Source organism: Chinchilla lanigera, unplaced genomic scaffold, assembly GCF_000276665.1.
Source record: "Chinchilla lanigera isolate Chin_1 unplaced genomic scaffold, ChiLan1.0 scaffold00007, whole genome shotgun sequence".
NCBI classification, from domain to species: Eukaryota; Metazoa; Chordata; class Mammalia; order Rodentia; family Chinchillidae; genus Chinchilla; species Chinchilla lanigera.
The window spans coordinates 32,034,324-32,048,334 of record NW_004955408.1 but is presented as its reverse complement, the minus strand read 5'-3'; the positions used below and the strand labels follow the sequence as shown (position 1 = coordinate 32,048,334).

At 41.8% G+C, this 14,011-nt stretch overlaps 1 protein-coding gene across 1 annotated transcript in view; it reads left to right on the top strand.

The window, feature by feature from the left end:
- Spock1 (sparc/osteonectin, cwcv and kazal-like domains proteoglycan (testican) 1) overlaps positions 1–14,011 on the top strand; it is a gene marked incomplete at its 5' end in the record, with an annotated part of 510,842 nt that overhangs the window by 417,129 nt on the left and 79,702 nt on the right. The window contains 1 exon segment of the mRNA XM_005376592.2: positions 1,180–1,294. Within this exon segment, the coding sequence (XP_005376649.2) occupies positions 1,180–1,294 (115 nt within the window).

The window sequence follows — 14,011 nt, the reverse complement described above, 5'->3', positions numbered from 1 at the left end:
TCTCTTCTTTATTTTGAAAGATTCCCCGTGGCATCTGATAAGAGCTGCATGGAGAGCAGGTGCTCAGTAAATTTTGCCTATCTCTTCTTCCTTTGAACATCCATCAGGTATCCATATGTTTCTGGACTGGGGGCCTTTGCAGAGGATTGATTATACACAAGCTTTGATCCTAAGACTTTTACAGGCAAAAAGAGAGTAAACTCTCAGGCAACACAGATTTAGACCAACAACGAAGGTGCATAATTAGCCACACACACAGTATAGTATGAAATGTCTGTACTCCAGAGAACCTTCCACATGACAGAAAGTGAACCAGAACCCTTGTGAGCTCAACCTTGGAGTCAGACATAGGTTTGAATGAGCATTATAATCTTTCCTAAGTAATTTAACCTCAGTGTCTCAATTCCTTCCTCCATAACGTAAGAATATTAAAAAATAGCAGTGTGTGGTCTGTTGCACTTGTAAATACCATTCTTCTCTTCTGTTTTTGTTTTGGATCTATTTAAACTTCAAAGTCAAGGGATAGAAAAAAGGAATCTGAAGTATGGCTATTGTTGCTGTTAAAGAGTGACAAGAGGTTACGCATATGGAATTCCAAGGCGAGTTACATAGCCACAAGCATCCTCCAGCCAGAGAAGACTGGTGCAAACATAGTTTTGGATGCAAAATATTCTCCCAATTTTGCTCCCAAGGGAAAGAGGCAGAGCAGAGATGCACCATCAACATTTATAGAAGATAAGAGATTGTCATCCTCTTCCTCCGGAAGAGCATTTTTCCAGGCTACTTAGGACTGTTTCACACACTGAGCTGCTTTTATGGGGAGGTATGGGAGAAGAAGCCTTCGGTAGCCTGGTGGATATGGTCACTGACCATGTAGAACTGCACAGTTGTTAAATTTCATGTTAATAATCTTATTTTATAAATAGTAACAGTTGAGTTTGCCATTCATTACAGTGAGCCTTCTGGTGCTTCTGCAGTTTTTTGGAAATTATCCTACACATTTGGAAAAATCTGGAAGTCCATTTCTTATTTAGTATTCTGTAATGGAGACCTTTGGTTGAGGTGGACTTTTCCCTTTTCTGTGTTTGCTCCCATGGATCAAGGGCACTGGCCCTTTCCTAGGAAGCTAAGCAGGGGATTTTGGTGGCTGTGTCTTATCAGCTGTTCTCTCTCTTGCAGTGCAAGTTGGAGTTTCATGCTTGCTCTACTGGCAAAAGCCTCACCATTCTCTGTGATGGGCCCTGTCCTTGTATCCCGGAACCTGAGCCACCAAGACGCAAGGCAGAAAAGAACGGTGAGTGGGGGTTTTAGGAGATACCCTTGAAAAGGATATGATGGTCAGCTTTGGTGTGTCAAGCTTTGTCCCAGGTGCTAGGAACCGGACATTCAACAGAGCTGGTCAGACTTATGCAGGGGAAATGGGCTGACTTGGTTGTGTACGGGTCCTAAACTGAATTGCTTTCAGCTACTAGAAGAAAGATGGAAGAGCTGAGAGTCTTTGAAAATAATTCTGTTAGACCAAGCTATGCTCTATGATCTCTTGGAGGTCAAATTGGCTATGGTATGGGAGGGGCAGGATTTTCAGCATCTAAGATGAGGCCCTGCCCTGGGGTGTATCTTGGTCTTTCTTAAACTCTAATCTCTCAGATCCTTTGAACTTCTCAAGGCCAAATATTAAAATAAAGAATCCAGAGATGCCACAACAGTGGGTGTTCTCCCCCAAAGCATTACTTTATTAATGTATTCTGCTTGGAGTGTAGCACAAAGCCAGAAGACAGATGAAAGAGAATACCTCCCTAGGGAGTCCTCTTTCTCCTCCAGGGTTGAGAGGGGCAGGAAAACTTGGGACTCTTTGGATGTTTTCATGATGGAGATTGGAATGTTCCCACTGGCCTTGATCCTAAATCTTTTGTAATGAAACCCAAGGTGCATGTTTGAATTTTCCTTCTGTGGAACTGGGCTTTCTCAGTCATAACAAGCTGTTTCATGGAAAATACTGTGTGTTTATTTGTGAGTGTGAGTGTGTGCTCCTGTCTTCTAAACCTAGCAGCCATTTGTGGTGGAGGAGAGAAAATAGAGTGAGAGAATACTCGTTTGCGTTATCATAGGCAGTGTGGTTTTTTCCAAAAGACCAAAAGATGAAGACTTCAAATCTAAATTTGTTCATGATAATTTAGGAAGTATTGTGTCTGTGGACTCTTTGGAGGTTTTCTCAGAATGTGGAAAGACAAATTAGATCATAAAGCACTATGGTCACACAAAATCACCAAAGGTTATTTCTGACTTTCAAAAAAGCTGGTCACATTGCATTTGAACCTGATTCATTTATATGGTTGTAGTAAGAATAGTTAATTAACACATACAATTTCTTTGTACTGTCGTCTTGCCAGAAAATCTAAAATCATGTGGTGTTAAGTAGCTCCATAGTCCAGGAAATTAACTTCTGTCTGGAATTTTTTTTAAGAGTCTTCTTAGGAAGTTTCAGTAGCCTTCATTATTCCAGGTATATTGTTTTTTGCCTTTATTCAATCTATTCTGAGGCTGGGGAACCAAATCAAGAAAATCATCTCTGCTGTTTTGCCTGTATTATCTACAGATGAGGGTGAATAGTTCCCTTCATGGCCATCCACACATATTAAGGGTTCTCTGCTTGATGTAGTTATTTTGTGGAGCTTTTTGCTTCTCCAGATGAATGATCCTTGTTTCTAAATGGTGGTCTGTATACATAAATAAATGGAGCTGACTCTCTAATATGACACTCTGACTGTATTTTTTATTTGTGCTATTATTCACAGGTAAAATTTCAAACACATTTTTACCAAACCTATGCAAGTGAACACATTGCCCTTAAACATAGACTCAGAAAAAGTTTTGCTGCTCAATTCTGAAACATCATTGACAATAAGATTGCCATTTAAAATGCTTCAAGATATTTGCAGTAATGTAGACTACTGAATTAACTGTGATATCAGAAGAACTGAAAAGTATCATCCTACCACATAAGAAAAGAGAATATAAAAAAATACCGACAACGTTCCAAAATAGCTAAACTTGTATTTCCTCATCAGTGTCTTCAGTCCTACAGATTCATTTTTTATTCCACTAAATGTTGGGCCAACAGTTTTGCTTTCAAAAAGTTGTCTACCTCTGGGCTCAAAACAATCTCAGAAATTCTTGCTTAGTCTTTAAGACAGTTTAGAAATTACCTAAGAAACGTCACCTCAGAAGCCTCACCAGTGAGTTTGTTACCCAAAGTGTCAATAGCTCACACGTGTTGGAACGTTTTTTCATGATCTTGTAAGGATGACACTCTTTGTTTGAAATTTAATTTCCAGGCTGTGACATAGGGCAGTGTTTTCATAGAAGCTTGAAGGGAAGCCGAAAGCACCTACTTGAGGGTAAGAGTGGGTGTCTCTAGCTAATTCATCATAGCATCCTACAGGATCCTAATGGAGGAGAGCAGAGTCCCCTATTAGGGTGTAATGTTCAACTACTTAACATGGATTTGATCAGTGCTTCCCTGGAGGATAAGAAAATGTTACGGGCAATGAGGGCTTTGACGATTCCCCAGGGTGATCATGTGAAATGAAACGTTTAAATTAATAATGTTTTACTTCAACAAATTTGATCAAGAGAAAGCTGACCTTTTTCTGTGATTTGACAGTTCTTTCCATGTAGCTGATGAGGGCTGGACTGCGCCTGTGACAGCTGGAATAAAGAGGAGGGGACGGATCCAAGGGAGAGCTCAGAAGTGAAATGAAAGGCACTCTTCAGTTGACAGCTTAGCTGCAGGTGGAGGGAGGGAGGAGAAGAGTTAAGCATGAAGCTCACCTTCCTTCCCTGTCAGCAGTCATTTCTGGAAGCTGCTCCGGGCCAGTCTGGCAACTTCATGAGACCCTGCCTCAAAATAAAAGGGCTGTATGTATAGCCCAGTGCTCTCTGGGTTTAGTTTCCAGTACTGGAGAAAAAATAATGGCAATATGAGTATTGGTGTTGTTGCTGGTATTTTATCTTCAACATTACTTTGCTTTTGGAGCCCAGATGGTGATGAAATGTCCATGGAGTCACTTCCAGGTAGATTCTATGAGGTCAAAGCTGTATCTGAACCCTAGAAAGCAGGGGTAACATGTGGGCTTCTGAGCTGCAAGGCCAGTGGGAGGCAGGTCCTGGTGGTTACTGTCATTCTTTGACATCTGGCCACTTCTGTGGAGTTCTTGCCATCTTCAGTTAGTTGGTATCTTAGTTACTTTCTCATTGCTGAGACAAGATACCTGAAATATGCAAGTTAAAAGACAAAAAGCCTATGGTATTTCAGCTCACAGTTTCTAGGGGTTTTAGTTCATAGTAGGCTTGTTCCAAACCAGGACAGCATGGCAGAGAGGCATCACAGAGGAGAAACAGTCCATGGCAGGGCAGGCAGGAAGCAACAAGCCTGCCTTCTTTTCTGTTCCTTTATATTCTGTCCAGGCTACAAGTCTATTGATTGGTGCCACCCATACCCAGGGTAGGGCTTCCATCATCCACAGCCAGAACTATGTTAAACAGGCTTAGTTATCACACCCCCTTAATCCTAGGATCATACACCCTAATCAAGCATCACATACCCATGACCCACCACCTGCCTAAAGCCCCACTGCCTATGAGTACATGAAGTTTTGGGGAGACATTTAGATAATGAACCATAACAGTTGGTTGCTGATGTTTATCCCCACCATGTCTAGTGAGAATATTTGAGATACCATCTGTGACATCTGGGTATCATGTCTATTGAGGTTATGTGAATTCCTTTTTTCCTTTACATCAGACTCTCCTGAATTCACGTGCTCTCTCACAGCCCTACTTGGCCCTGTTCAGGGACACAGAAAACTTGAGGATGCTTTTCTAACATTTTATGGCATCAAAAAGACTGATGAGGTTGGCATCTACTGATCTGTGTGCAGCCATTTCTATTCTATACAGAGGTCATCTGACTTTATTATTGGTAGCAAAACACAGGTCCTCTTTACTGCAGAGGCTTAGCTCCTGTCTTGGTTTTCCATTGTGTCCTTCCAGCCTAGGACCAGAATTAGATCAGGAGGGTGGAACATTTCTTGGGAGCTCACCTGCCTCTACCTGTCCCTCTCCCTCTGGAGTCACACTTCATGCAGCCCCAGTGTTGGTCAGCCCTGAATGAGAGCATGCATGGTGTGTAAGCACAGGGCCTAAGTCTTACTTTATTTCAGAGCATTCTGCTTTCTTCTAGCCTGTGGTCTTTGAGTTAAAACATGCTCAGCTCTTGCAAATCAGAAGTCTCCTGCATCTTCAGAGGATGGGTTCATCCTTTAATACTTTTGCATATTTCCTATTATACCTCTCAAGTACCTCATGACCTAGGGCAAGTTATTTAAATTGTCTTATTGTTCTGATCATATAAAGTCAATCCGGCCTCCAAAACGTAAAGTAATGATAATCCAAAACACAAAACAAAACAAAAAGTTTAAAAGAGGGAGTTCAGGGAGTAGAGAGGTAGCTCAGTAGTAGAACATATGTGTGAGGTCCTGGGTTTGATCCGCTGCATCAGAAAATAAAGGCAGACAAAAGGCAGTGTATATATGACTACATATGTATTAAGCCTGAGTTTTATACATTTTTCTGGGTTTTTCGGGAACAATCTCTCCCACTCTCCCTTGGCATTTTCTCAGCCTCAACAACCAGGGCATTCAGGCAGCCACTTTTTAGGTGGAGCTTTACTTCTTAGTGCCAAGGTATTTCTCCTGCTTTTCCTTCATTTCTCAGAAGAGCCTATGAAGAAGGTATGAGATGCCAGGTTTTATTTTTTGATTCTTTACAATGGTGGAAAAAATCTAAGGGGAAAATAGAAGCTCTTAAGATGAGAGGCTTTAACGTACATTTTTCGACTAGCCAGTGCTCCTTTTCTAAGCCCAAACATTTTCCCACCTCGCACCCTTCCCCTTTCTCAGGAGACAAACCCTCCCTCTTGGCCTGAGCTTGGCAACCTGCTCGCTGACACCATTAATCAGAAGAGGGGTTTTCAGCTTCCTCAGACTCAAGAGAAAACTTCGTAGAGCTGGAGGATTCTGCTAAGGAAGGAGCGCTCTTCTCCTGTGAGACGCCATGTCGAGGGCCCCTTCTGCTCCTTGAGGGTACTGTTCACTTTCCCCAGAGGGCTCAAGGGAACATCATTTGTGGGGCCTCAGACCTTTCCCTTCGTCTCCCCCATTTTTATATTTTACCACTTGACATTATATTTGTACGAAGAGTTTGACCACCAGTGATGACCAGAAGACAACGCTGGAGGCCTGCTGAAAAGGGAAACCTGCCTAAATTAATGACCTTTTAGCAACTTGCAAAACCCTGGGTTCACCTAACTGCTGATCTAGTGTGTTTGTTGTTACTCTGTATACAACTTCTGGTGATACTCAGTAGAGCCCTCTGTTTGAAGGTGATAAAAGATTTGTGTAATACAAGTTAAATTTAATTTTTCCTGGATCTGAGGTCATTTGACAAAATCGTACAGTGTCAGCTGTGAGACAGCACATGCCCTTGTGTTCCTAGAACCAGCAAGGTTCTAAAGGACACTGTACAGGGCCAGTACCATGCCCAGTTCCACTCAGTTATTGGAAGAGGATACCGAGAGAACAGGGCTCTCCCTAAGATCAGATCCTTTCTTCTGTTGGCACTACCCAAACACCCTAAGGAATCCTGGGAAGGAGGACGAGCGCCCTCTACTGGTCATACATGTGAGGAGAGGCACAGGCAGGATGGGTCCATTTGGTTGGGAAAGAAGAGAAATTGCAGGTCTTTGCAGCAGCAGTGTTCTGGAGAGGAAGTAACAACCTCCCTCCTGCTGAGAGCTATGGAACACTAGAAAAATCATCTACAGTGATTTTCTTTTCTCAAATGGTGTTTTCAACTGGAGGGCTGGATTCTGGGAGAAAAAAGTCTTAAGCTGACAGACGGTTGTCTAATTCCATTACTTATCACAAGAGGAGCTGGGGAAATGTGTTTAAATGGGAGCAGGAGGAAGTGCAAAAGAGACAGGGTAAAAAGTTCCTCCCAGCTGTAAAGTTGGAATGAAAAAATACTGAATCAATCCTGCTGCAGAGGCTCCTGGGAAAATGGTGATTTATCTTGGCATCCAGGAAAGAGAGTTTCCCTTTAATGCCGATTGTGTAACAGGGTGAAGGCCTGAGGCTCGCAAACCTGCAATTTAAAAGAAGTTTATATTAACCTTCCCATACCACTTAGCTTCAGTGGCCTATTATTCAGCACTACATTATAGTTAGGAATTAAATACAGAAAGGAACATTTAATTTTTAGGGACGTGTTATTCTAAATGTCATGACCTTAAGAAAAAACAAAACTTGAGAATTAAATTGGCAGGTGCATTAAAGAAGAAAACTCATTTGTCAGGACCGTGAGGTAAGTGTTCGCTTTGGCTTTGATCTCTGATTCTCCTAGGTCTGTGAGATTAACTCAGAAGGTAAACCATAGGTTCTGCTGGTGTTTCAGAAGTCTCTTTGGCAGCTCCTGACAAGAGAGCTGAAAGTCAAAAGAGAAGAAGCAGAAAACTGAGGAACATGGTAGCCAGTGTCATAACTAGAGTTCCGTGGGGATAGAGGTTTGTGCTAAAAATTAATGGTTTGGATAGTTTGCCCAAACACATTCTTCTGCTGACCCTACTTTTAGAAAATTTACAAATTAAGGAAAGCTTACAAGTTAATTACATAGAATGCAAACACTGTGGTAACAGCGTTCATATTCCAGGTTTTTCTGCAATATTCCTGTATTTTTATAGATACGTACTGATTTTATAAACTTTACTCATCCAAAATTGGGATCCTATTCTGCATAATTTATATATCCTTACTTATATGTATTACTGTTGTTTTCATGTACCTATGATATCAGAATGACACAGGGCCTCCAGATGATATAAGAGAAATATAACTCCCCACCTGCTAGATGTGTGATGCACCTAGTTCATGTCCCCCAAAATTGAAGAATGAATTCAAAGGAACAAAGGAGGTTAAGAGTAAGAGGTACTTATTGAGAGGGGAGGTATAGGAGGAGTCCTGAGTGGGCTGCTGAGGACCTCACTTTTCAGGGGAAGTTTCACAGAACACAACCACAAGGGTACAAGGTGGCTTAAAGCTGTGATCAATCAATAAGATTAGAAGTAGAGCCACTTAGATAATATTAATCTAATGGAGAAATAAGTCACATAGCAAGTGTACATGGAAAGAACAAAGAACTTTGCAGGAAGGTATGAGTCCAAGGGTCTTGGTCACCCACTGAGGTGACTGATGTCTATCTAGACTTTGTTAGACCCGGGGCTGGGGATTTAGCTCAGCAGCAAAGCACCTGCCTGGCAAGCGCAAGGTCGTGAGTTCGGTTCCTGGTACCAGAGAAAAACCAAAAAAAAAAGATGCAACATAGACTTTGTTAGACCAGCTGTTACCACTTATCTTAGTCCTGATCATTCTGTTTTTCTCTTGAGGCCTGGCTTCTCACAAAGGCACCTCTGGCCACAATGGTAATGAGTTTTACTTTGGGCTCACTGTCTTGAGGAGCCAGCCCTATCTGACTACCTATAATGTTTCTCCCCAACTTTGCTGTTTGTAACATATACCCGCAGATTGATTCTCCCCCATCTCACCAGTTCCTCACCAGTCATTCTGCCTCAACTGCTCCCTTCTTGAACTCCAGCCCTAAACATGTAATGACGGCTGTGCATTTCTATGTGGAGGCTCATAGTCATAGCAGGCTTAACTTATGCAGAAGCAAATTTACAGTCTTTGTTCCTACAGTGCATCTGCAATCTTAATGCACAGCAACTCCATTTTCTGCTTGCTGACTTTAAAAAGTCCTCCCTTTCTCTCACATACCTCCTAAAAACTCCATCAGCTGTCCTGACGGTTCTACTTTCAAATATATTTTCAAATGTATCCACTTCTTACAATTTTCATTGTTACCATCCTAGAGATTCAAGGCATCTACATCTTCTATTTTAATAGCTTCTCACTTTCTCTCTTTGCTCCTACTTTCTCTTTGGAACATAGTAATCCAACTGATTCTGCAATAAGAATTCTTCAATAAGAATTTGGAACATAGTAGTCCAACTGATACTGCAATAAGATTCTGCCTACATCAGATTATGCCATCCCCTGTTGAAGGCGCTTCCCCACCTATCCATATTTAAGAGGAACAGTTTATGACCCTTCAGTGACCTGTGAAACCCTGTGTGATCTGCTGCTTTAATGTTCTCTGTCCTCTTTCCTGCTCCTGACCCCCTCATTCACTCAGCTGCAGGTACCACACTTTCACGGGAACTGCATGTGTGCTGTTCATGCTACAGTCCCCTCCACTTGGACCTTCTCTGCTGGATATCGCACACTCACTCACAGCCACCTTTCTAAATCTTCAGACAGATATCACCTTCTCAGGGTCCTTCCCATACACTTTCCATCCACCCTCCCTACTTTATTTTTCTCCACTCCATTCATTACCTTGTGATATATTAGTTTGCTTACCTATTCTGTTTATTGTCTGTCTTTCCCAACAAGCATGGACATTGCATGGCGATTATTTTGTCTGCAAGCTGAAGAGTTCTCAAATGTCCAATGAATCTATTCTTTTTAAAAGGTTGCTGCCAGGCTTGGTGGTACATGCCTGTAATCCCAGCATTTTCGAGGCTGAGGCAGGAGAATCGTTGTGAGTTTGAGACTAGCCTGGGCTACAAAGTGAGCTCAAGGCCAGCCTGAACTGCATAGACAGACCCTGTTTCAAAAGAAAGACAAAAAAAAAAAAAAGTTGGCTATCATACATATGCACCATAATTTACCATGTTTGAAATAGTAAGACAGTATTTATTGTGATGCAAGATAATCCTTACACTGTGCTTATCATATGCACTATGCTAAGCACTTTGTATATATGCTTAATTCCTCCAATAACCAAATGATGTCATCCCTACTGCTCATGAGAAAGTTTGAGAGTACATTGGTTCAGTGCCACAGATAACACACGGCACAGCAAGAATCTGAAGGTTTTTCTGCAGCTTGTGCTCTTACCCTCACCTATACTGTGTTCTTAACCCAAATTAAATGCCCACTGGATGGATAGGCTTCTTTTGGGAAGAGAAAAAATACAACAGACCACATATAGACACATGCACATCAATACATCTTAAACTGAACTTTACTGAGCTTTTGGTACTTTGACAGTGTAGCCGTGTACTGGTATCACAGCCCTCGCTGATGCAGTTTTTCCAAGGTGAGAGAATTAATATCTTCACCCATTCCCTCTTTTTTCTTTCTGCAAGCACGCTCAGCTCTGTGAAGTTATTAAAGCACGGGCACAGGCTCATTGTTCACCACCATATTATGCTTTTCCAATAGCCACAAGTTTCCAGCCTAGCTCCTTACAGATAAAAAATTCATTTATAATCTGTCCTAAAGTCGACTGTTCTTCTGCTGCCCTGCTATCTGTTGCTACGAAAGGAAAAAAAAAAAAACAGCTTTGCAATAAAAAATAAATGAAATTATAGTTGGAAGAAAGCAAATGGCTGCAGCCCCTCCAGGCAGGCTGGTGACTATTGGTCGGTCTGTTTTACAGATGCAAGAGTTGAAGTGGAAGCTGGGCTTTTGACAGGGCAGGGAGCAAAGGACAGCACAGCCCCACTCCTGACAGATGAAAATTGAATGAGATTGATGAGTTAAAATTCACAAAATATAGTTGATTTATCATCACCCTCATCATTGTGAGTATAACATCAGTGTCCCTTGCCTACATATCACCATCATCGTGCTGAAGGCAACAAGGATGATGACAATGATATGATGATGATGATGATGATGATTTTGTTTCAAAACCCAAAGTGGTAATTACACATGAAGGATGTAGAAATGTCACTTTCACTTGAGGCATACATAGTTATGCCAGATGAAGCCCAGGATAAAGAGTTGGCTGAGTACATAGTGATAGATACTCAGATTGTCTAGGACCATAACCAAAACAAAAACAAAGTACCAAAATCTATCCAGTCTGAAGAGACCAAGGAAGAGGGATCAGATCCATGTGTCTAAGCTGAGATGGTGCAATTAGGGTAAAACCTAGTCATTTTTCTTGTTCCAGAAAGGTAGTCTTCAGGGCCTCTCCTGTTGGAAAAGAGGAAGTTCTACAGCAAGAGAAGGTAGACTGCTCACACAACCAGGGATCTTATGTTTCACATTAATGTAAGACCTAGAATGAAATAAAAGGAGGAATAGTTGCAGAACAATTTAGGGGAAGTTCTGGGAAGTTGAAGAATGTGCAAATTCTGCTTTCCAATTTCCCAGTGATGCAGTAAGAAATATTTTTGGGGAAGGTCTTTCATATCTTCCTTTTGCTATGCAAAAGGATCTTGTAAGGAACAAATTGAACTCTCATGTTGCATATCATTTTGGGGACACATTGGAGATAGTTATGTGTGCCTGTCATCTGCAGCCCCCACTGAGAGAATGGTGGCCTCCTTGTGACTCTGCCTGGTCCACACTCAAGTCTTCATACTAGCTGTTGTCACCAGGGCACATGTGGCAGTGAGATGAGGCTGACAATTGAGTAAGTCCCCTGGGCCCCTTGCTAGAAAGGGATGTGAACATAGCCCCAGCTTTTGAAATTGCCCAGGCAAGGGGTGCTGGTGTTGTGAAAGCAGATTTAGAAGTTAAATGTCAAAGACCAGAAAATTAGTCCTGACATGTGGTTTGATCAGAATTCTAACATCTACTGGTGCGTAGGGCCAAGAAATACTCCAAGTGGTGACTTCTAAAAATTGCTTTAAACTTGGTTCAAAACAAAAGGTAAACAAACAAAAAATACCCTTTTTTAAAATAGCAGCTTCTCAATCCTATGTAACAACTACATTAAAGGTGTTCCTGAGGCTGAAGAAGCCTGGATCCCTGTCCCTGGATCTCTCTAAGCCTTAGCGTTTGATGGAGTATCTGTTCTAATCCAGGGGAACCAGGATTAGAACAGGCTTGAGACTAGCCTGGGCTACAAAGTGAGCTCAAGGCCAGCCTGAACTGCATAGACAGACCCTGTTTCAAAAGAAAGACAAAAAAAAAAGTTGGCTATCATACATATGCACCATAATTCAGTTCAGGCTGGCCTTGAGCTCACTTTATAGCCCTGGCTAGTTTTGTTCTAAGCCAGGCAGCCCACCAGGGAGTTTGCAGAGCTTTAGCATGGAAGCTTAGAGGAATGGCACCATGCTCCCTGATGTGAATGGCCTGGTCTGCATCCAGAACCCAGTCTGTGGCTTCATTCCTTCAGGAAAGGAATTGTCCTTCTTCCAGAACTTGCCATTGGTACTTCACATGCTCCCCACCATCACCCGATGTTGATGGGTGGCTGCTGTGGGGTTCCTTCGTCTGCTTGTCTCCTGTCTGTCATTCACATCTGCTAGTCTGCTCTCTTTACCTGCATCTTCAGCTCCAGCTTTTCTTGTTCACTCTTCACCGCTGTGAGCTTTATACCCAGTGCAGCACATGGTACAGAGTATACATACTTCATAGAAATAGAGTGAAGTCACTGAAGGAATGTCTAGGCTCTTAGTGTTTTTGAAGCACGTGTGCCTGAACATTTGCTGATGCTGGTCCTTGGGAAGGCTGTGTTTTCTGGATAAACTAGGTCCCAAGGTTGAAAAGTCAGGTTCTTCAGTCCAAAGATACCCATCTCTTCCTTCCCTGCATGAGATATTCTGGGCTTTACTTCAGGCTAGCATGTAGCTCTGCATGCACGTGTGTGTGTGTGTGTGTGTGTGTGTGTGTGTGTGTGTGTGTGTGTTTGGTTCCCCTGGATTAGAACAGAAGCTTTCATCCAAATCAGCCCCAGATGTATCAACTCTCTCCCTGCATCCTGCCTCCCTGGCTTGGGAAAAGGCCTCAAAGTGTTACAGGAAGCAGATATTTTTGCCTTGATAACAGATGTGTAGCATCCTTCGTACCATTCTATTCCATGTTTCTTTGGGCTTTTATGAGAACACAGAGAACATTTCTAGGTAAAGGAAGGAGTATCTGGAGACTGTAAGTTTGACCTCATTTGAGTTCGAAGATTCTGATCCAAGAATTTTACATAGTTCCATGTTGTGATAGTTAGATTCAGATCCAGGTAACACTGTGCTCAGTAAGAAAATTGCCTATTCATGAAAATTATAGTGAGCTAGAGTAATACTTATCTGTTATTTCGTATACCTAGCATCTGAATACCTCTGAGCTCTATTTAAAATTTAAAGTTTAGGGAAGTACCTCAAGAGCATTTATTTGTCTAAAATTGAGGGCAGTGATTGAGTCTGTTCGTATCAGAAATATATTTCCTTCCTTCCATCCATCTATCCATCCATCCATCCATTCATCCATCCATCCATCCATTTGTCCTTGCAGCATTTATTAAGTACACATTCTGTGCCCAGGTCCTGCACTGTTCTTCTCTAAATGGGCTAACAAGAACTCTCAACACTTAGTACATTGTTGTTCAGCAGTCTGAATGTGGAACTCACTTATGCCTGAAGGTCACATTTATTTAGAGCTGAGATGCTTCCAAATCTTTGTGGAGCTGGGCTTATAAGCCTAGGAACCCCTAGGGCTTTTTTGTTGGTTTGTTTTTGTTTTATTGCTTTCTGAGTACCTTGCCATAATTTTGACCTACTTTCATTGCAGTCTCTGTGATCAGACTTCATTTCCTGCAGTTGAGGAAGGAAACTACTTCAAAAATATAGGCAATACTGTTATATTTTGGACCCTCTGATACACTGGCACCCTTTAGATTGTGACCTCCTTGAGATTTTTGTCTCATTCGTCTTTATATCTCTAGCATAGGGTGTATTGAATACATGGATACAATTAAGTATAAACTTTTTAAAATTTTTTATTGGTATGTGTTTGCTGTGCATGATTACATTTATCATTGGGAGGCTGGACATGTCCTAAACACATCTTAAGATTTTTCCTGCACCTTCCTCCCTGTTCCTCCA